A 22,049-nucleotide genomic window follows, 5' to 3' on the forward strand; every position below is an offset into this window, starting at 1 on the left:
ATTGGATGCTGGACCTTTTCAATATTACCATGCTGAGTGTCTTGATTTTTTATTTTGCGCTTTTGGAAGCACTTTGGGAGGGTTCTGAAGCACTTTGGGAGGCCAGCATGGGAGCATTACGTGAAGCCAGGAGCTTGAGATGAACCTGGGCAACAAAGCAAGACCTTATCTCCTCAAAAATTAGTAACATTAGCTGGGCATGGAGGTGCATACCTGTAGTCCCAGCTATTTGGAAAGCTGAGGCAGGAGGATCACTTGAACCCAGAAGATTGAGGCCGACAGGTGGTTATGTTACTTGTAGAGCAGTTTCATTTTCTCAAGACTTTAAAAAATTTTGCTAGAATGGGTCCAAAATAGTGGTTTTCAATTGCGGGTAATTTTGCTCCCCAGAGGATGTTTAGCAATGTCAGGAGCCATGTTTGATTGTCACACCTGGAGTGGTGCTACTGGCTTCTAGTAGATAGAAGCCAGAACAGCTCACCACAACAAAGAATTTTTTATCTCAAGATGTCAAAAAACGTTGAGGAAGTGTTGAGGTTGAGAAACCCTGATCTAGAAGAACCTTTGCTTGGGGTTAAACTCTGCTCCTGAGGTGTGATCCTTTGGGACCTCTGTTGAATGTCCAAAGTGATTATTGATGACTGTCTACTCTGCCTGGTTGAAGATTGAGTTTTATTGTCTTGTGTGAGCCCTGGGAGTCGTTCAATTTAAATCTCAGTAATCATCTTTGGCCTGTATTTACAGAGTATCTACCTATAATCTAAGCCACCTAATCTCAGCATGGACTAGGTGGAAACTTGTTTAGGTCTCTGAAACTCTTTCTTTGCATAGCTCTCCCACAATTCCTAACCATGTCAGCTTCCACAAGCATCTTCATCTCCTAAAGTCATTGAGACTGTCAGACTCTTTGGATTTCTCTTGCCTGTGTTTGCTGTACAGTAATTGTTTTCAGGTATAGTAGGACTCTCATTGCTTATTTTCCTTCTCTCTGGCATCACAGTCCTGCATTGTTTACTATGCCACTTTCTAGTTGATTTCTGGGGAAGGACAGGAGAAGTCCTTGTTATTATTTCACGGCCAGAATTGGAAGTTTTACATAAAGTTTTTAATTATGTCATTTAAGCAACTGGCCTGTGAGTTATTAGGGGCTTAAATGTACATTTATCTAGAGTGAAAATTCTGGATCAACTTTAGAATAATCATTCAAAGTGTGGAGAGTTCAGGATACCTTGTTTTTTGCTGTTTGTATTTCAGTAGAGTAGATAATTTTAGAAAATATGGAATTAAATTTTATTTTTTTGCAAGAAGTGTTTTGATAAGTAATATTTTGCACGAGTAATCAACACGTGTACAGTAGTAGCCTTAAGAATGTTATATTACAACATAATATTTAAGAGATCTATGGAATACCAGAGTATGTCTCCATGTAACTGGAAACCATATCTTTTTTAACATTTCAAAATAACATAAATCATTTGTCATTTAATATCTTTGAAATTGTCATCTGATAACCTTGCCTTCCTTGAAGATTTGGCATTCTATCTCTTCTGTTAATGTGAATTCCTAATGTCTGGTCTTCCTTCCTCTCCCTTTCTTCCTTTCCCTCTCCCTCCCTCCCTTCCCTTTTGCTGCCTTGTCAGGGCAGTAGAATCAAAATTTATTAGTTATAAAAATATATATTGACTCTCACATTTGTCAGGTTTTTTTGTCTTTATGCTATTTTGATGTAAGTCGGTCTATATTTAATTAAACATTGTTACAGGCTGTCTGAAATCCTTGTGAATAGAGGTCTGAATATAAAAAAAAAAATTACAGATATTTACATAATAACAATACCCATGTAAGAAAGAAACCCAAACTTTTATTTTTTTCAAAACATGAACCTCTTAAAAAGAGAAACAAATTGCATATTTTAAAATGGGTTTATTTTCAAGTCTTTCATTTTCTGATAATAGTTCTGAATCTTGGTTTTTCTTTAGTCCTTAAGGTTATCACACTATTTTGTAGTACTTTTAGGAGATTTTTCACATGTTGAAGGTTTTCAACAAGTAAATTTTTCCTTTGAAGTGTGAGGAATGCTTTATCAGTTGTTTCTTAAATTAACTTAAATTTTCTTGGCCAGAACATTTATCTGTAAAAGTTAGTCGTTCACTTTTATCTTTTGGCTGCTGGTACTTTATGATTCAATGAATTATTTTTACTTTAAAGGTTAATTCTGTTGTACAAGTGCCAGTTGGTATGTTAGAAATGCTAAATAAAACAGAAGTACTTCAAATTATATTTGATTTACTTGTTTAAAAAGAATAAATGTTTCTTTTCTTTGGCTATATTTTAAAAGAAGCAAACAAGTAAAATTTCTTAATGTTCATACTTTTGCCAATTTTCAAAAGAAAGAAGCAGTATTTTTGTTGAGTCATTAAAGGAACAAAATAATCAATGTTGCTATCAATTTAGAAATTAAGTACCTGAGGATATATGATCAGATCTCTAGGTATTTCCACACAGTGCTAATGTCAGTAGCATCAGTTGTGTCTGGAACCCTGTAACTCAGCATGGAAGGGAATTTCAATTTGCCCCCTTAATTGAATATTTTTATATTACTCGAAGTAAATAAAAGAAAAAATATTTTCACCAAAATTAGTTACGCTGACCTAAAGTATGTCATATGTCATTCCCCCTAGTCCTCCATCATCATGTCAGGTCTGTTTTTTCCCTATTTACATGCTAAGTCAGGTTCAAGATGCAAGGAGAAACTAGCTTTCACCTCCTGCCAGATAACCTAGACTCTTAGGTCTATATTCTGTTTCTTTTCCACATTTCTTCTGTGTCATTCCTGTCATTGCAGTCATTGGAAAGCAGTCTTTTCATCTTTATGACTCATTGCTTCTAAATTCCCATCTGACCTGCTGTGAACTGGTAACTTCAACATCAAGGCATGTTGGTAGAATTGTAGCATGTTGGTAGGACTTCAAGAGGGGCTAAGAGGATTGTGGAAGAAACTAAAGATCTTTGTATGCAGTAAGGGCTCATTAAGGATATTTGGACCAGATTGTGAATTGGTAACTAGTGTAGTGGGATCTCTAATTACATAGACCTTCCCTGCTGCTGCCACCATTCCAAAGACAGTTATTTTAACTCACATTTCTTGATTGCCTATTAATATATGCTAGGCACTTGGAATATCAAATAAGATGTAGTGCCTTTTTATGCCTGTGGGTGATAGATACTTTTAATATGACATTAGTAAAACAGAGATAAGCATACAGGAATAACACTTAAACTAAGATAGTTTAAATATAGCACTTACTGTATGTCAGACACTAAGCACTATTTATGAAGTCGTTTAATTATCATGACCCTGCAAACTCCATAACTGAGGCACAGTTTAGTTTTCAGGGTCACTTGTGGTTTTGTATTTATAGCCATTATGTTTTACTGCCAGTGGTGCTTTGAAAACACTGCGAATTATGAACTTGGGATGTCAGTGAGGGCTTTTTTTTTTTTTTTCTCTTCCGCATACGCAGAGTCTCACTCTGTTGCCCAGGCTGTAGGGCAGTGGCGTGATCTTGACTCACTGCAACCTCCGCCTTCTGGATTCAAGCAATTCTCGTGCCTCAGCCTCCCAAGTAGCTGGGATTACAGGCATGTACCACCACTCCTGGCTAATTTTTGTATTTTTAGCAGAGACTGGGTTTCACCATGTTGGCCAGGCTGGTCTCAAACTCCTGGGCTCAAGTGATCCTCCTGCCTTGGCCTCCCAAAGTACCGGGATTATAGGCATGAGCCACCGTGCCTGGCCTCAGTGAGGGCTTTTTGTAGATCTGAATGAACTGAGTTTTAAATTATAAGTAGGATTTGGCCAAGCAAATAAAATAGCATTTTTTTTTTAATCTGGCGGAGAGTGAGAATGAACCATGAGCCATGACAAAGAGGCATGGATAATTCTGATCGGAGATAAAGGATAGGGCTGGTGGTAGATGGAACACAAGCACCTAGAGCATGGAATGTGAGGTGCAAAATAGTGGAGAGAGACTGGTGAGTTAAATGAGAGTCTGCTGGTAGGGGTCTTTTGACATGGTGCTGAGTAGTTCTGCCTTTCCTTTGAAGGCAGGATGAGATTGCTTTTAATCAGAGAAGTGCCTCGTGAGACTGGCACGAGGAACTGTGACTGGCTGCAGTGTGGAAGGTCCATTGGAAGCATGTGAGGGGCAGAGCCTGCTGCAGTTTCTTACTCTAGGTGCCTTGTAGAATCCACAACCCATTGTATATTGCAGAGGTAGTGTATAAGTTGTGTTTACACTGTAAAATCTGTTTTATTGGTAATATTTAAGACATTTTGCTAACCTGGTATTTCAGTTTTGTACCTTCTGTTGTAAAAACTATGAATATCCTGTGAGGACTGGTCTTTTCCCCCAGTCAACTCCTTTAGGGTTGTTGCTTAAACATCTTTAGCCCAAAGAATTAAAAAATGTGGGCCAGTTACTATTGTTTTTCAATCCTTTCCTACAAAACAAAACAAAACAAAAAGCCATTTTTTTTTTTTTTTTGCTTAGAAGAAATGTTGGAAATAGAACTGTAAAACTCATTCTTAAAGTATTTGCTTTTTATGATATTTTGAGAAGTACTCAATTCATCATTAGAATTAGCAAGATTATTTTAAACAATTTCACAAGTAAATAGACTTGAATAATAGAGATGTTCTCAGTACTGTTTGCATGGAGAAATACTGTATGGAGGAATTAATTGCCTGTCAATATAATAAGACTGTCACTGTATTTCCAATTTGTTTTCCCTAGACCAGTAGTTATTTGTATGAGGATATTTTACTTTTTCTGTTTTAATTTTGTAAGGATTGTTCTACTTTTGGTTTAAATATTTATTACTTTTTAGTTTTATTTCTTGGGGATCAGAGAAATATAGCCTTAAATATACATTGAAGTTTTCTTTGTGGTAAAGTATGTTTAAAGTTAATTTTTGTCAGTGTTTCTTGGAAACTTAAAGAGAAGTTATATTCTTTGCAGTGTTCAAAGTTTATGTCTATTAATTTTAATTGCATTCAAAAAGACTGAGTTAAAATCTATAAATCCATATCAATAACATGTTTTGTTGATGTCCTATATTATTCAGATCACACTCATTTTTATTGAGTCTTTATTGTTAAACATGTCATCAGTAGAAAATTACTCTAATTTATTTTGCCCTAAATTATTCACTATTCATATTGCTTAGATTTTTTGTTTTAATTCTACTACTCATTGAACTTTTAACCTTTTATTCACAGATTTTTTTTAATTTAATTTTCTTTTTTTACTCTTAATCCCATGACAGTTAAGGATTTATATATAAATTTTTAATTTTTATGTTTTACTTCAATATGAAATTGTTTCATTTATAGGAAAATTTAAACTTTTTATAGTATAGTTATGCTTGGTCTACTCTCAAAAGTTTTTGCCTTGTTTTGCTTATGTAGATTATTTTGTCTTTTACTTCTGCAGTGACATTGTTGTACAACCATTATCATTATCTATGCAACTTTTTCATCATCTTAAATGGAATCTCTGTACCCATTAAACAATAACCCCTCATTCTGCCTATTCCCAGCCCCTGGTACCTCATATAAGTGGAATCTATATTTGTCTTTTTGTATCTGGCTTATTTCACTTTTGTATTTGGCTTATTTTATTTTATGTTTTAAAGTTTCACCCATGTTGTATCATGTATCAGAATGTAATTCCTTTTGAATGCTCAACACCCTTTTCTTTTCTTTTTTTTTTTTTTTTTTTTTTTTTGAGATGGAGTCTTGCTCTTTTGCCCAGGCTGGATCTTTTGCCCAAGTGTGATCTTGGCTCACTGCGACCTCTGCCTCCTGGGTTCAAGTGATTCTCCTGCCTCAGCCTCCTGAGTAGCTGGGATTACAGGCACGTCCCACCACACCCATCTAGTTTTTGTATTTTTGGTAGAGATGGCATTTCACCATGTTGGTCAGGCTGGTCTTGAACTCCTGACCTCATGATGTGCCTGCCTCGGCCTCTCAAAGTGCTGGGATTACAGGAGTGAGCCATCGCGCCAGCCTCCTTTTCTTGTATGTATATACAACATACCACATTTTGTTTCTGCATTTACTGGTCAGTGGCCACTTTCATTGTTTCCACCTTTTGGCTGTTGTGAATAGTGCTGCTGTTAACCTGGGTGTGTATACATCTCTTTTTGAGACCCTGGGTGTGTATACATCTCTTTTTGAGACTGGGTCTTTTTGAGACCCAGTTCTTTTGGGTATATACCCAGAAGTGGAATAATTTGCTGGATCATGTGATAATTCTGTGTTTTTTTGAGGAACTGCCCATTGTGTTTTCCACAGTGGCTGCACCATTTTACATTCCCACCAGCAATGCACAGGGGTTCCATTTTTTCCATATTCTTGCCAATGACTTGGGGTTTTTGGGCCTCATACCTTTTAGTTGTTCCCTGTATAGTCATCCTTGAATTGAAAAAATTCTGATATATTAGATTTTTGTTCTTAGTTTGCAGGTATTTCTTTCTTTTCATATGTTTTCAATGGAAAATTGAAAGTTAAGTACTTCAGTTTTTTTTTTCTTTCTTTCTGAGGGTGTCCTTTTACCTGCTAGTTTATGGGGGCATATCAGTATATCTGGGATATACTTTGTCTATACTGATGTGACTTAGAAGTCAGTCTACTATGCATAGATTCTTCATATTTAATGTATACCTTTTAGTTTAAAAGATAGGATTTCTCTTGAAGTAGTAAATTATTTAAATTTATGATGGCATAACATTTTACACTTGAAACCTTATTATCTAAAGAGAGTTTATAAAATTTGATATTTAATTGCTTCTTAATTATTTGACTTTCCTTGATTCGTTTCTTTAGAAATGTTATCAGTTTGAGGACAGGGATCATCACGTCTCTTGTACTAATGCATTTTTTTCGTTATGCCTGCCACTGTGTTAGGCGTACAGTAAGCATAAGAAATATTTGACGAGGGATTTGCATGCTAATGTTCCAAATTGGAACAATTAAGCACTAGAAACTAGGAGGAATTTATGGTTCATTTACCTTTTGTATTTTATTGTTTGTATTTATTAATTGTTAAGATTCATCATATTAAATACTTAAAGATTATTGTATTTTTAAAATGTAGGTGGTTTATCATTCTTTTGTGCTTTTTAAATTATGTCAGCAGGTATTGGTAATTCTCAGAGAGAGGAATAAATTCTGTTTTGATTTGTTTTCCTATTTAATGATAATGATAATATTTTAAACTGTTCTCCATGGCTTTTGTACACTGGCCCCTAAAATTGGTTGTTTTCTTCTGTTTCATGTTGTGTAAATGTTTTCAGAAAGAGAAACTACTTCTGGTGTTGGGAGCCCTTGGAGAAACCGTGTGCTACCATAAAAGTAGTATCAGTTTGGAGCAACCAGAGGTGATGCTTGTGCACCACAGAATGGCCTTTATCAGCATTTCCCTGTTTGCAGTTCGACTGCTACAAACGCTTCTCCCTGTTGAAAAGGTAAGGCAGGTAATGCTGCTCATTTGTAGTTTACTGACTATTATAAATAAATGCTCTGTTGTAAATTTCTTCTGCTGTTTTCATGGTGTGAAGGTATTGTGCTTTAGGCCATTTTCAAAATAAGTGTAACAGATTATATGGGAAATGTAGAAATTGAGAAATGGCGAACATTTTGAACAATTTTGACAAATGATTTGATGGGAGATTATTTTTTAATCTTGCTGTTGTTTTTATTGCATATGTTTTATTGCAGTCTGTACGTTTGTTTGTTTATTCCTTGTTCATTCAGTGAATAATTTATTGATTGCCTACAGTGGGCTAGCAGTATTACTTGCTGGATGTAAAACTGAATAGGTTAGAATTAGTCCCTGGCCTCATAGAACTTAGTTTTGTAAAAGACAAGACTTGGCTGTTATCTATACTTATACGTATACATGTACATGTTTGACTTATTTGGTTTCATTTCTTTAATAACTTTGGGATCACTTGAGGGAAGAGATTATGTCTTCTATACGAATACATTTTTCCATACATATATACATATATAATTGGTATACTTGTATCTTTTAATTGATTGGAGGGCATTGAAAGCCTACTGATCTTATCTCTGCAGTGTGTTTCTTATCATTAATATCAAGAGTAGCCTTTGCTTCTCTTCAGCTAAGTACGTGTTGTCAGAGTTCTTTACTTACTCACTATTTCCCAGGTTCCTTGACACACAATACAAACAATAGTTTCCATTGCTGCTTCAGAAATTGTTTTGTAGTTAGCATATCTTAATGTCATGGAACCTTTTTTCTTGTTTTATCTATTCAAAATAGTGTTAGCAGTGCTTTAGTTGCTAAGTGTTGATCAAGTTGGTTTCTGAGGACTGTCCTATTTCTTGTATTTGTTGTACTTTATGTATATTGCTGGTGTGTTGCATATTTTAGTAACTTAAGGGATTTTTTGTTTTTTTGGTCACATGCGTTTCTCTTGAAGGTATCCCACTATTTCCTTTCTGCCAGCAACTTAATTGCTTAACATTTTTATTTTAGCACCTGATCTAAAGAATTTCAGAAGATATCTTTGGTAGGATTAAATATCCTGGTTTTTATTTATCTATTTAATATTTGGTAACTTGTTTTATATCTAAACAATATTTATAGTTTGACTTACGTAATATATGATTTCATACCTTAGTATGTCTTTTGAAAGTTTTTTTTTAATTAACATGTTGCTTTAGGTGTCTTTCACAAAGCTGCTTTTCTGCGCATGGTAGCAATAAACTGTCTTCTGTGCTAGTCTTTATTCTAGTACTTTTCTTTTTCCTACTTTTCTGTTTTACCTAGCCCTTTCTTTTCTTAAGCTTTGGTGTTTTCAGTTTTTAACTTCTATTCAGAAAATAAGATGCTTATTTAAAAAACATTTTGATGTACAAAGAAGAATAAAAATTCATTTATAATTTCAAGTTAGTTTTGAGGCTTTTTTCTGCATTAAGTCCAATTGACAGTGTCTGTGAAAGTTATTTATTCTTTTTTTTTGATTTTTGTTTTTGTTTTTGAGACGGAGTCTCACTGTGTCACCCAGGCTGGAGTGCAGTGACGCTTTCTTGGCTCACTGCAACCTCCACGTCCCAGGTTCAAGTGATTCTCCTTCCTCAGCCTCCCAAGTAGCTGGGATTATAGGTGTGAGCCACCACACCCGGCTAATTTTTTATTTTTTTTAGTAGAGACGAGATTTTGCCATGTTGGCCAGGCTGATCTTGAACTCCTGACCTCAGGTGATCTGCCCGCTTCGGCCTCCCAAAGTGCTGGGAGTACTGGCGTGAGCCACTGCACCTGGCCTGTTTATTCTTTTTTTTTTTTTTTTTTTTTTTTTTACCATTTCTTATTATCTAACATACATTTTCCATTTAATTAAACACTTCATAAATTTTAATGGGTACTAATATTTTACCAGCAAGATGTTCTATGATTTCCACAAGGATTCCAGAAATTAAGCTTTTAGGTTTCTTTTTTTTCTTGTTTTGGTATTTTGATAAATAACACTGCTGAATTGCTACTTACACGTTTACTTATATTTTGGATTCTTACATTCCTAATGGCATTACTAGTTCAAAGGCTGAATGCTTAAACATGTTTTTATTATGAGCATAATTTAAAAATATTATAGTTTCATAAGTTTTATTGTTTTTAACTAAAGAATGGATAAAAAGAGTAGTACACGGAAAAGATAATTGTGAGAATATATGGCCGGGAAATTATTAAAAAGAAGCACTTTTTGAAAGTGCCTAAGGCTGATGTCTCTTCTGTGCATTTGCTAATTACAGTTTCTGAAATTGTGCACTGTTAGTTTAATCAGAACACTTAAATTTTTAAATGATTTTTAAAATGCTATCAGGAAAAAAAACATTAATTCTGTAAAGGCTTTTTTTTTTTTTTAAACTTTCATATACATTCAGAAAAGTACATAGTTCAGTGCTTTTTCTACTAAGTGAACGTATCTGTCTTTAAAAAGTGACCACCCGCATAACAGAAAATAGAATGTTACCAGCATTCCAAAGGCCCCTTCCCATCTGTTACCTCTCCCTCCTTCTCCAAGCCACACTCCTTTCTGACTTCAGTCACTATAGATCAATTGGCCTGTTTTGAATGTTGTTTAAATGAAATTATAAAGTATGTACCCTCTTGACTCCTTTTTGAGGTTCGTAACTATTGTTGCTTATATCATTAATTTGTTAACTTTTATTACAAATATTCCATTGTATGAAGTCTGTCAAAAGTGATTTTAATGTGTGTAAATATTTCTTTAAAATCTTCTTACTGACTGTATTTTTAGATGTGAGGTTATCTCTGAATTTGAATGTTAGTGGTAAAAATAGATCATTCAGACATCAGTGTTTCGTGGTGTATTTATTACAAAAACAAAGGAGTGACACACTAAAATGCAGGTATGGGAGAAATTATGAAAACTGGAAAACTATTCCCTATGCCTCTTTGTTGCCTTTAGTTATTAAACATTTGCAGCTTTGTTTGCTAGAAATCTGTAGAGCATATAGTCCAAACTCTATATTCTTTTTTTTTTTTTTTTTTTTTTTGAGACGGAGTCTCTCTCTGTCGCCCAGGCTGGAGTGCAGTGGCGCGATCTCAGCTCACTGCAAGCTCCACCTCCCGGGTTCACACCATTCTCCTGCCTCAGCCTCCCGAGTAGCTGGGACTACAGGCGCCCGCTACCACGCCCGGCTAATTTTTTGTATTTTTAGTAGAGACGGGGTTTCACCGTATTAGCCAGGGTGGTCTCAATCTCCTGACCTTGTGATCTGCCCGCCTCGGCCTCCCAAAGTGCTGGGATTACAGGCGTGAGCCACTGCGCCAGGCCTATTTTCTTTATTTTTGAGATGGAGTCTTGCTCTGTTACCAGGCAGGAGTTCAGTGGCGTGATCTCAGCTCACTGCAACCTCCGCCTCCTGGGTTCAAGTGATTCTCCTGCCTCAGCCTCCCGAGTAGCTGGGATTGCAGGTGTCCCCCACCATGCCCGGCTAATTTTTGTATTTTTAGTAGAGATGGGGTTTCACTATGTTAGCCAGGATGGTCTCGATCTCTTGACCTCTTGTTCTGCCTGCCTTGGCCTCCCAAAGTGCTGGGATTATAGGCATGAGCCACCGTGCCTGGCCCAAACTCCATTTTCTAAGTATCACTTATATACACAATGTATTATCAGGTGATCCAGGAAAACGGGTAAAACACTGCATTTTAAATATAGTATTTTGCTTTAAGGAAAATAATATCACTTGTGTTACTTTTAATTTTTAACTTGTATTTACTAGTCATTATGTTTCTGAAGTCCTTTTTTGTTTTGAAGAGTGACAATTTTTCAAGGCATAAGCATCAAGAATGGAAGAATTCCAGTCTCTTAAGACAGGAATTGAATTTAAAGTATGGGTGTCTTCCTTAATATTATATAAATGAAAAATTAGTGGTGCTACAATTGCTTGCTATTAAGTATTGCAAATGATCAATCTATGGGTCGAAGTATTGATGGAAAACCTATCAGTTGCATCATGTAGTTTATTTATGATTGTATTTTTTCGTCTATGTGCTTATTTGGACAGGAACCAAAATAGAAATCAGTAATTTATTTTACTTAGTGCCAGAATAATGTAAAGTTAATTTTCCGTGCTTTTTTTTTTTAAAGGTAGTTACTGTTTTATTGTTTCCATTTTTAAAAACAAATCAATATCTAATTTTTGGTAGTTATTTTAAATATATAACTTGGAACTTTATTAAAACAATTTTGGTCATTGTGGGAGATTGTAATTAAGGTATTTGTTTTTAGATGATTATATTTGTTTTGATTAATTGACTAAATACTTTAAAATGAGATCTAAACAAAAATGCTATTTCATTGCTGTTAAATTTTTTCTTTGGTTTATATAAATGTAAGGTTATGCTGCCCTCTGTTGCTAGCCCACTAACAATTGAAGTAGAATTTGGACCCTAAAACTTTTTGCCTTTAAAGTGGTTTTTTTGAGTTGCCACTGACCAAATAGATAATTTGGATGTTGGAAAATAAATATGAATCTATGTAGAGATTTCCTAAGTTTAACAAAATGTCCTCTGAGGCCTGTTTTGAAACTGATATTTGTTGATTTTAAATGATTTTGGAGAATTCTCATGTATAGGTTAAAATGATAAGTTGGTAATCTTGTGAAAAATATTGTGGTTGAGTAAACTAAATTGGTAAAACAAATGAAGGTAATTTCATTTGGGGAAACATCTGGGAAGTAAGAGCTAAAAGTACTAGCCCTGTTCTGGAAGCAGAAGCACGGAGCATCCTAGGAACTGCTGTTACTCTTTCTTAGCTAGTGACGCTCACTGAGGCTAAGGAAGAATTTGTAACACAAGGTCTTTAGCTTTTCAGGGAGGTATATAAAGAGATCTAATGACCTGGTGCAGTTGAGTGACTGAGAGCAGTGCTTTTCAAAGGGTAATGTGCAAACAGATCACTTAGAGATATTGTTAATCACATCTTGCATATTCTGATTCATCGGGTAAAGGGTAGGGCCTGAGAGCTGGCATTTCTAACAAACTCATAGAATTATGCCATGGCTGCTGAGTGGCTAGGTTTAGAGGAAACATTTATAGCCCCTCCTCCCAATGCACATGAGATGATGTTGCTGATTATTTTTTATCTAATGGGGTTGATGGATTTGCACTGAAACATCTTCACTTTTAGTTCTGATGGTATGTGACTAATGCTTATATATGCAGGACAGCTATCTTAGATTAGGGGTGTAAATTGTGATTAGTCCATTGGACCATGTAAAGATTAGCTGATGACATTAGCATGGGGCTTTGAGTTGTTGAGATAGCAAGAGTTTCAAATACAAGTATGCAGGGTGAAATGTTGGAATTCGTTTGTGGTGAAGCGAGAAAAGGAAATTAATATTTATTGAGTGCTATATGCCATATGCTCTGCTTAATGCTTGTTTAATTCTCACAGCAGCTGTTATTTTTCTGACTGGAGTCAGAGAGAACTCTCTTAAACTAGAACGCAGTGCCTTTAGAGTTAGATCCATGAAGATTTACTCTCTTAGCACAGTGTAAATTGCCTTTGCTAATTTCTCTTTATCTTCCTAACTCTTCAGGAGTGGAACCCCAGGATTGACTGTAGCCCTCATGAAATACATCCCATTTGTGATTGTTAAATGCCATCTATTTGTTGATGCCTGCCAAATTTATACTTCCAGACCAGACATATAACCTCAACTCTGAACTTATCTATATCCAGTGTCCTTTTTGATGTCTTCACTTGGATGACAATACATGTCTCCAACTGAACATGTCCCAAACTTCATTCTTTGCTTCCCCTTCCAAATATGTTCTTCCTATAGTCTTGCCTGTCTCAGTAAATGGCAACTTTGTTGTTCAACTTGATTGTTGATCAGGCAAAAACCCTAGAGTCAGCCTTGATTCCTTTCTTTTGCTCATATGTGGATATAATCCCTGAGCAAAATTTGTCATTTGTCGCTTGAATACCTATACAGAATCTGAAATACCTTAGTTAAGCCCACCATTCTGTCCTGCCTGGATTACTGCAGTAAAGTCCTCTGCCTCTTAGCTTCCACTTTTGCACATTACCATCAGTTCTCTACAGACCAATTTTGATACTTGTTTAAAATGTTCCAGTGGCTTTCAGCAGAGGACAATTCCTTATGATGACCCAAAGTCTTAACTCATCTGGCCCACCACTCCTTTCTGACTCTATCCCCCAGAACCAGCTACACTGGCTTCCTTGCTACCAAATATAGTTTTTGTAATTGCTCTTCCCTCTTCTATAAATGCTTTCCCTCAGATAGCCACATGGCTCCTGACCCTTCCAGGGCTCTACTTAAATGTCACCTTATTAGCGAGGCCTTCCTCTACTACTTTGGAGAAGTAGCATTTCCCTGCCTCCACTCCCCATTACTTCTCTGTTCCTCTTCATCTTTCCCATCCTGTTTTAAAACACTTTTTAGCCACACCTAACATCTTAGGAAGTATATCGATTTACACTCTACTTTCTTCAGTGGGATGTGAGCTTCATGTGGACAGAGATTTTATTTTGCTCTCTGCTGGGTTCCCAGGACTGGAGAGATACCTGGCATATAGTAGAGGAACACAGTAAGGCCCAATTAATATTCGCTCGGTGAGTGAATAATAGGTGAGCAGATAATTGAGTTTCTCTTTTTCCTCCCCTGCCCACAAAAAAAAGGATAGTTCTTCACAGAATAATGAAATTTCTCTTTACTTTCTAATAGCTGCTGTTTTACTAATCTGGAGGTTTGTCATGTCTGTGTAATCTAAAATTTTGATTTCTGTAGTTTCTGATCTTCATTTAGCAACTATATTCATTTAAAGGTATTGTTGTTTAGCTGATTCAGCTCTTAAGACTTTCAGGTAGTTAATGATTATCCTTGAAATAGGTTATCCATGAAATAAATCATGACCAAACCCACTTTTGTAAAGGCAGCATTTCAGCCATAATAGTGAGCCTTGTCAAGAGATTTTCTCTGAACGTCAAATTTTTAGTCCTTTTTATTTCTTTAATTGATATTTAGAATCCTGTCACAAAACTAGAACCATTTTTTTTTAAAAACCATGGTTCTTTCAGTTTTAAATCTATTGATTTAAGGTTATAATGTGTACAATATTTCATTTGGGCATATTGATTTTATACTAATTAAGGGGCTATCTTCTGTATTTTAGAACTATTTAAAATATTATGTTGAATTTCCACTATTAAAAGACAAAACCAAAGAAAAAAATTTGTTTCTGTTCAAATCAATCTATAGCTATACTTGATTTGTGTTATTAATATATCATTAATAAGCTCTGTCATGTTCAGCTATGGGATGGGGAAGGTTCTTGTCTTTAGTTTATCGGGTTATTGTGGAGATTTGTGTACATGTACAGAAAATACTTATAGAAAAAGGCCTCATGCCTTAGTTCAATAGCAGAGGTATATACAAGGTGTAGGGCTCAGGGAGAGAAGAAGTTGGTTTGGGGAAGAAGAAAGTGTAGTTAGTATCCTAGCTTTGAGAAAGAGTTGATATTTGGACTTGAGACATTTTGTATTGAACAAAGACACAGAGGTAGAGGTGGATGATGTGTTGGGAAATGGGATTTTCTTTGGAAAAAGCTTCAGATTTTTGACAAAGAATTGCTAAAAAGGAAGTTGGATTAGGTTAAGACTATAGCCCACCATGTTTCTCTAAAATAAGTTTTTTTTTAAACAAAGTTTTAATTTTTTTGTTTCTTTAATTCATTAAGGCAAGCGAGTTTTTACCAGAGCCTATGTCAACAGCATTATTTCTCCTTTCTTTGGACATGCCTATTTCTTTGGAATATCCAAATATTCATGAAGCTGTTGTGGCCTATTTGGAACAGCTGAATTCTGAAAACTACAGTATTTATAAACGAACTGCAGAGGCTGTTTATTCAATTGAATGCACCTGTAACTTCCTGTCTGATATTGAGAAAGAGGTAAAAAGTTTTGTTAATATCTCTTTTAAATCCCTTTGACATATTTTGAAAATTTAATCTGTACTTTTCAAATTGATGGACATATAATTGAATTGTCACAGGTGGGATACATTATTCCTGAGTGGGTCAATTATAAATAACCTGTTATTTAACAGGTGAAAGTAAGGATATGATTTGTATAGAAGTAAAACAAAGACTTTAATTAATGGTATATATTCCTAATATCAGTGATTTATGAAAAAGCAGTGGTTATTACAAATGTCTTAATATTTGATAATGAGTACCTCTATGAAGTGACTTACTGATATGAACTGAATGACAGTTGATGTAACCAGAATTACAAGGGCTATTTTAGTGCTTACTTGTAGACATATTTTTGCCTCAATATTTTATAGATACTTATTACATATACATAAAGCCTGATTTTTAAAATATGTTAAGTACAGTCATGAACTACGTTGTTTATAATGTATTAGGATGACTTTACGGCAGTGTTACAGCAATAATTATGTGTCAGTATTTATCCCTTTAAAAAATACTGTTAGAATATTAGTATGTTATCAATGAAAGGGTTAATGGGTCTTAGAGACAGACATTGATACAAGAGTTGTTTATTGTTTGAAAATAAGGACATGGATCCTGAAGATCTTGGGAAATTAGGGATAAAATTCTTACTCATTTTGGTGTCTACAGTAGAATCTATCTGAACCTATTTATTTTCTTTGAAATGTTTTTTTCTTTTTGACAGCCTCCTCTGTCGCCTAGGCTACAGCCTTGGTCTCTTGGGCTCCAGCAATCCATCTGCCTCAGCCTCCCAAGCAACTAGTACTCTAGGCACATGCTCCCACACCTGGCTAATTTTTAAATTGTTTTGTAGAGATGAGGTCTCACTGTGTTGCCCAGGCTGGTCTTGAACTCCTGGCCTCAAGCCATCCTCCCACCTTGGCCTCCCAAAATGCTAGGACTAAAGGTGTTAGCCACTGTGCCTGGCCTTGAACTTGATACTTATAATTTTTCTTATTTACCACTATAGTTTATTTTTTTTCCTTTCCTTTTGCCACATGTTAGTACCACTGTCTTCTTGTTTTCTCTATGATAGAATTTTGAATTATGTCTTTAAGTTGAAGTTGAAGTATTTCTGTGGCTTTTTTTTTTTTTTTTTGAGATGGAATCTCTCTCTGTCTCCCAGGCTGGAGTGCAGTGGTGCAGTCTTGGCTCACTGCAAGCTCCACCAACTGCCTTAGCCTTTCAAGTAGCTGGGATTACAGCTCGTGCCACCACAACCAGCTAATTTTTTGTATTTTTAGTAGAGACAGGGTTTCGCCATGTTGGCCAGGCTAGTCTTGAACTCCTGACCTCAAGTGATCGGCCTGCCTCAGCCTCCCGAAGTGCTGGGATTACAGGCGTGAGCCATTGGGTCTGGCTTCTGTGGCATTTTGCATGGTCAGTTAATCACACATGTTGAATGTCCTGTACGTTCCTAGTGGTCAGGCTACAAGAGGCAGGTTTATAATAAAATAAATACATTAGCCCTACTTTTATTAGGGGAAGTAGAGCTACAAAGAAGTAATCAAAGAACCAGGCAACTTGATTATAACTTTAAGCTTACTCAGAGTTAAATAATAGAAAGTCTCATGTGGCATTTAGCTAGGGAATTTTCCTACATTTCTCCACCTAGGCTGACATTTTTAGGTTGCTTGATGAGAAAGTGGACTTAAACAAATGTAAACAATCTCGTGGTCTCTGGTCTAATTTCTTGAAGCTGCTTCGTTAGCTGTTGAGAATATCATTGCACATGAACTTGACATTTATTGTTCCGTTCTGCTTCTTTTTTTAGGGAGAGAAGAATCTCTTAGAATTAGTGGAGCTGGCAGACCAAGCCTTGCGTAGCTTTTCCTATCATCAGCATTTCCCCCTAATAAAGGCAATCATCAGCATTTGTTCAAAGATGTAATATTTTCTTTCTTAATGTGATTAAATTATTATTGGACACTTAGGGTGCGTGTAAACTTAGAAACAGTGAAAGTGAAACTGACCTTATATCTTTGTTGTTATTTTTCAGTTTAATTGCTTTTATATGTGTCTGACTTTTAAAGGGTATATGTACAGCTGCATTAGGATACTTAACTGTTATATTCAAGATTAAACTTCAAAAATGTCATGGCTACAATCAAAATGAATAATCCTTGGATTTTTATACATTTGTTTTTGGTATCCATCCAGACTATTCACACACATTGTTTATTTATCTTTAAAGTTTTAATAATTTAAACTGAGGGTTTTGTAACTTTTATTACTTTGTACCTTTTTCTTAATGTGGATTTTTAGAAAAGACTGTGTATTGGTTAATTTATTTTGAGGACATCAGCAAATTTCTATTTAGAACTTAGTGTCTTTATTACTTTTGGAAAGAATAAATTCTGTGATGTGATAAACATCAACTGAGAGGGGATTTTAAAGACATTTTGGGTTTTTAAAAATACTCTTTAAGACAGAAGCTCCTCTCCCCTGAAACAAATAAATGCTTAGGTGGGTACTTGCTAATATTGGTTATTTTTAATAAGATCTCAGTTTGAGGAATTGGAGTAGGAAGAAATCCCTTCCAGTATGCTTTGCAGTCTTTTGCTTAGTAACTTACTTGCCTCAGATGTCTCGGTTGTGTTACTTTTTCACCAGCTGGAAATCTGCTCAGGCCAGTCCATTACTACAGGGAGAAAGTCAGAAGGTGCTTCTCCATATGTTGTCTCACCCGTTGCCACAAGTGAAAGCTGAAACTTACCACTGCTGTCTGGAAATCGTGAAGGTGAGGTTTTGTTTTTTTGTATGTTTTGTTTTTGAGAGCAAATAGTAGACTCTCTTATTATACCTTCAAACTTAATTTACTTGACCTTTTGTGTGAGATATAAGAACTATATCCCATAAAAGTAGATGATAATTACTAGTCAATTCTGGAAAATTTTGTACTATTAAATTCTCTTAACTTAGTTAAGTCCAGCAATTGAATTGATTTATTCGAAGTTTTATTAAGAATTACATTTATGTTGTATTAATGATGGAAAAATTATAAGGGAAATTGATTTCCAGGTATTCAAAAGTGATTTCTATGCCCAGGAAACCTTTTAGGTTGTTATGGCCTAGATTTTATGGTTTTAATTCTGTTTTTTTGATGTTATTTTTTGTTTTTCTTTTCTTTTGAAACATTTTTCTGTCTTCTTAAATAAAATATTTCAGCATAGAATATTAAATATTTCAATATTGAAAAGGACACTGCACATAGGACAATATTTAAAAGTATATATATTCCTACGTACTCTTGAAAGTGTCCTTTTGTATTTAACACTCTTGTAAGTAGTTTGGTTATAATAAGTGTTTACATTTTGCCATTTTTACTTCTGATTCATTTTTATTCAAAGAAAAATACTAGTTATAGAGGAAGCTTCTTTGCTTTCTCTTCTCCCACCAGCATAGCCTAGCCACTCTTACACAGCTGGTGTATATTCTTCCCATTCAGTTGGTGTATATTATTTATAAAGCTATATCTTTAATAAATAATATAAAGAATTTTATATATAGCATGATTAGTATATATAGCAGGATTTGAGATTTGCCTGGTTCATTTACCTTAACTGCTATTAAGTTTGAATATACTTCCTTTTATTTATTGATAAATATTTAGGTTCAGTCTCCTTTTTATTGAAGTAAGTTTTTCACTATTTTCAGTGACAGTCTGTAACTGTGTGCATATGTTTGAAAATGTCATGATTTCACTTTATTTTGAATAGTAATTTGGCTGCATATAAAATACAGGTTGACTGCTAGTTTTTATTAGCATTTTGCCAGTATTGCTTAATTCTTATTAGGCTTCTATCATTGTTGAGAAGTCTGTTATCAGTTAATTATGCCCTGTGGTTTCATTAAAATGTGTCTCCATGCATACATGATTTTCCATTTATCTTGTGTAGGACTTTTCGCTTTGAACACTCAATCTGCCTTCACTTCTGTATAATTCTTGGTCATGCCTGTTTTGAATATTGCTTTTCTCTTATCCTTGCTGTTTTCTCCAAGTGGAACTCTTATTAGACCTGTGTTAGACCTTCTTAGTTTACCCTTTGTGTCTTTTAAGCCTTCTTTCATATTTTCCATATCTTTTTAGGTTTTATTTGGGTAGAATTTCTCAATGGTATCCTTTCAGTACACTAATTCTTTCCTCAGCTTTGTCTAATTTACTTTTTTTTGATGGTGATATATATATATATATATATATATATATATATATATATATATATAAAAAACATAAAATTTATTTTAGGCCAGGTGTGGTAGCTCATGCCTGTAATCCCAGCATTTGGGAAGGCCAAGGCAGGAGGATCACTGGAGCCCAGGAGTTTGAGACCAGCCTGGGCAACATAGGGAAATCCTGTCTCTACAAGAAAAAAAAAAAAAAAAATAGCTGGGCATGGTGGCATGTGCCTGTAGTCGCAACTACTTGGGAGGCTGAGGCAGGAGGATGGCTTGAGCCTGGGAGGTCGAGGTACAGAGAGCTGTGATCGTGCCACTACACTCCAGCCTAGGCAACAGGGTGAGACTTCATTTCTGAAAAAAAAAAAAAAAAAAAAAGAAATTTTACCATTTTAACTGTGTTCTAAGTGTTCAGTGGCATAAGTACATTCATATTGTTGTACCATCATCACCATTACCCATCTCCCAAATTGAAACTTTATAGTCATTAAACAATAACTCCTCATTCTCCCCTTCTCCCAGCCCCTGACAGCCACCTTTCTACTTTCTGTCTCTATGAATTTGAGGTCCCTAGGTAACTCATATAGGTAGAATCATACAGTGTTTGTCTTTTTGTTACTGGCTTATTTCACTTAATATAATGTTCTCAAGGCTCATCCATGTTGTAACATGTATCAACATTTCATTCCTTTTTAAGACTTAATAATAATCTATTGTCTGTATATATGAACACCCCAATTCTGAAAATCCAAAATCTAAAAGGCTCCACAATCTGACACTTTTCCAGTGCCGAAATGACACTTAAAGGAAATGCACGTTGGAGCATTTCCGGTTTTGAATTTTCAGATTAGGGATGCTCAACTGGAAAGTGTAATGCAAATATTAAGAAATCCAAATAATTTCAAAATCTGAAGCACTTCTCGTCCCAAGCATTTCAGATAAGGGACACTCATCCTATACTACATTTTGTTTATTCATCCGTTGATAGGCATTTGGGTCGTTTCCATCTTTTTGCAATTGTTTACATACCCAGAAGTGGAATTGATAGATCACACGGTAATCCTGTGTTTAATTTTTGAGGAATTGCCATACTGTTTTCCACAGTGACTGTACTATTTTATGTTCCCACTGGCATTGCCAAGGATTCCAGTTTCTCTTCATCCTTGGCAATACTTATTTTCTGGATTTTTTTTTTTTTTTTGAGGTGGAGTCTTGCTGTGTCACCAGGCTGGAGTGCAGTGGCACGATCTTGGCTCACTGCAACCTCTGCCTCCCGGGTTCAAGTGATTCTCCTGCCTCAGCCTCCCGAATAGCTGGGACTACAGGCGTGCACCACCATGCCCAGCTAAGTTTTGTATTTTTAGTAGAGATGGGATTTCACTATGTTGGCCAGGATGGTCTCGATCTCTTGACCTCATGATCCACCCGCCTCGGCCTCCCAAAGTGCTAGGATTACAAATGTGAGCCACCGTGCCTGGCCTTGTTTTTTTTTTTTTTTAATAATAGTAACCATCCTAATGGGTGCAAAGTCACTTCCCATCATAGTTTTTTTTTTAAATTCATCAAGTTTTGATTATCACTTATACTGTTTTTCATGTCTATACCTTTGCTTTCTTTAATTGACTTGTTCTTTTTTCATGTAATCTTTCATTAGTTTCTGCTTTTTTTAAATTTTATTATTATACTTTAAGTTTTAGGGTACATGTGCACAATGTGCAGGTTTGTTACATGTGCCATGTTGGTGTGTTGCACCCATTAACTCGTCATTTAGCATTAGGTGTATCTCCTAATACTATCCCTCCCCCCTCCCCCCACCCCACAACAGTCCCCCGTGTGTGATGTTTCCCTTCCTGTGTCCACGTGTTCTCATTGTTCAGTTCCTACCAATGAGTGAGAACATGCGGTGTTTGGTTTTTTGTCCTTGCGATAGTTTAACTTTTATTTTAGGGTTGGGGGTGCATGTGCAGATTTGTTACATGGGTAAATTGTGTGCTGCTGGGGTTTGGTGTACAAATGATTTTGTCAGCCAGGTAGTGAGCATAGTACCCAATAGGTAGTTTTTTGATCCTCACCATCTGATATGGTTTGTCTTTGTGTCCCCACCCAAATCTCATCTTGAATTGTAATTCTGTAATCCCCACGTGTTGTGGGAGGGACCCAGTGGGAGAAGGTAATTGGAATCATGGGGGCAGTTTCCCCCATCCTGTTTTTCTAACAGTGAGTGAGTTCTCATGAGATCTGATGGTTTTATAAGCATCTGGCATTGCCTCTGCT

The 22,049-nt window shown here is 35.6% G+C and overlaps 1 protein-coding gene across 7 annotated transcripts in view; it reads left to right on the plus strand.

Moving 5' to 3' along the window:
• Nucleotides 1–22,049, plus strand: part of RTTN (rotatin) — a 205,391-nt gene that overhangs the window by 22,783 nt on the left and 160,559 nt on the right. For all 7 annotated transcript variants that reach the window (XR_010120163.1, XR_010120168.1, XM_055296715.2 and 4 more), the window contains 4 exons: nucleotides 7,360–7,530; nucleotides 15,324–15,536; nucleotides 17,374–17,486; nucleotides 18,213–18,339. Coding sequence is in view for 5 of the 7 variants with exons in the window: in XM_055296715.2 (XP_055152690.1) it covers nucleotides 7,360–7,530; nucleotides 15,324–15,536; nucleotides 17,374–17,486; nucleotides 18,213–18,339 (624 nt within the window). In the remaining 2 variants the exon portion in view is untranslated. The remainder of the gene's footprint in view (nucleotides 1–7,359; nucleotides 7,531–15,323; nucleotides 15,537–17,373; nucleotides 17,487–18,212; nucleotides 18,340–22,049) is intronic.

Source organism: Symphalangus syndactylus, chromosome 1 (assembly GCF_028878055.3).
Source record: "Symphalangus syndactylus isolate Jambi chromosome 1, NHGRI_mSymSyn1-v2.1_pri, whole genome shotgun sequence".
NCBI lineage: Eukaryota > Metazoa > Chordata > Mammalia > Primates > Hylobatidae > Symphalangus > Symphalangus syndactylus.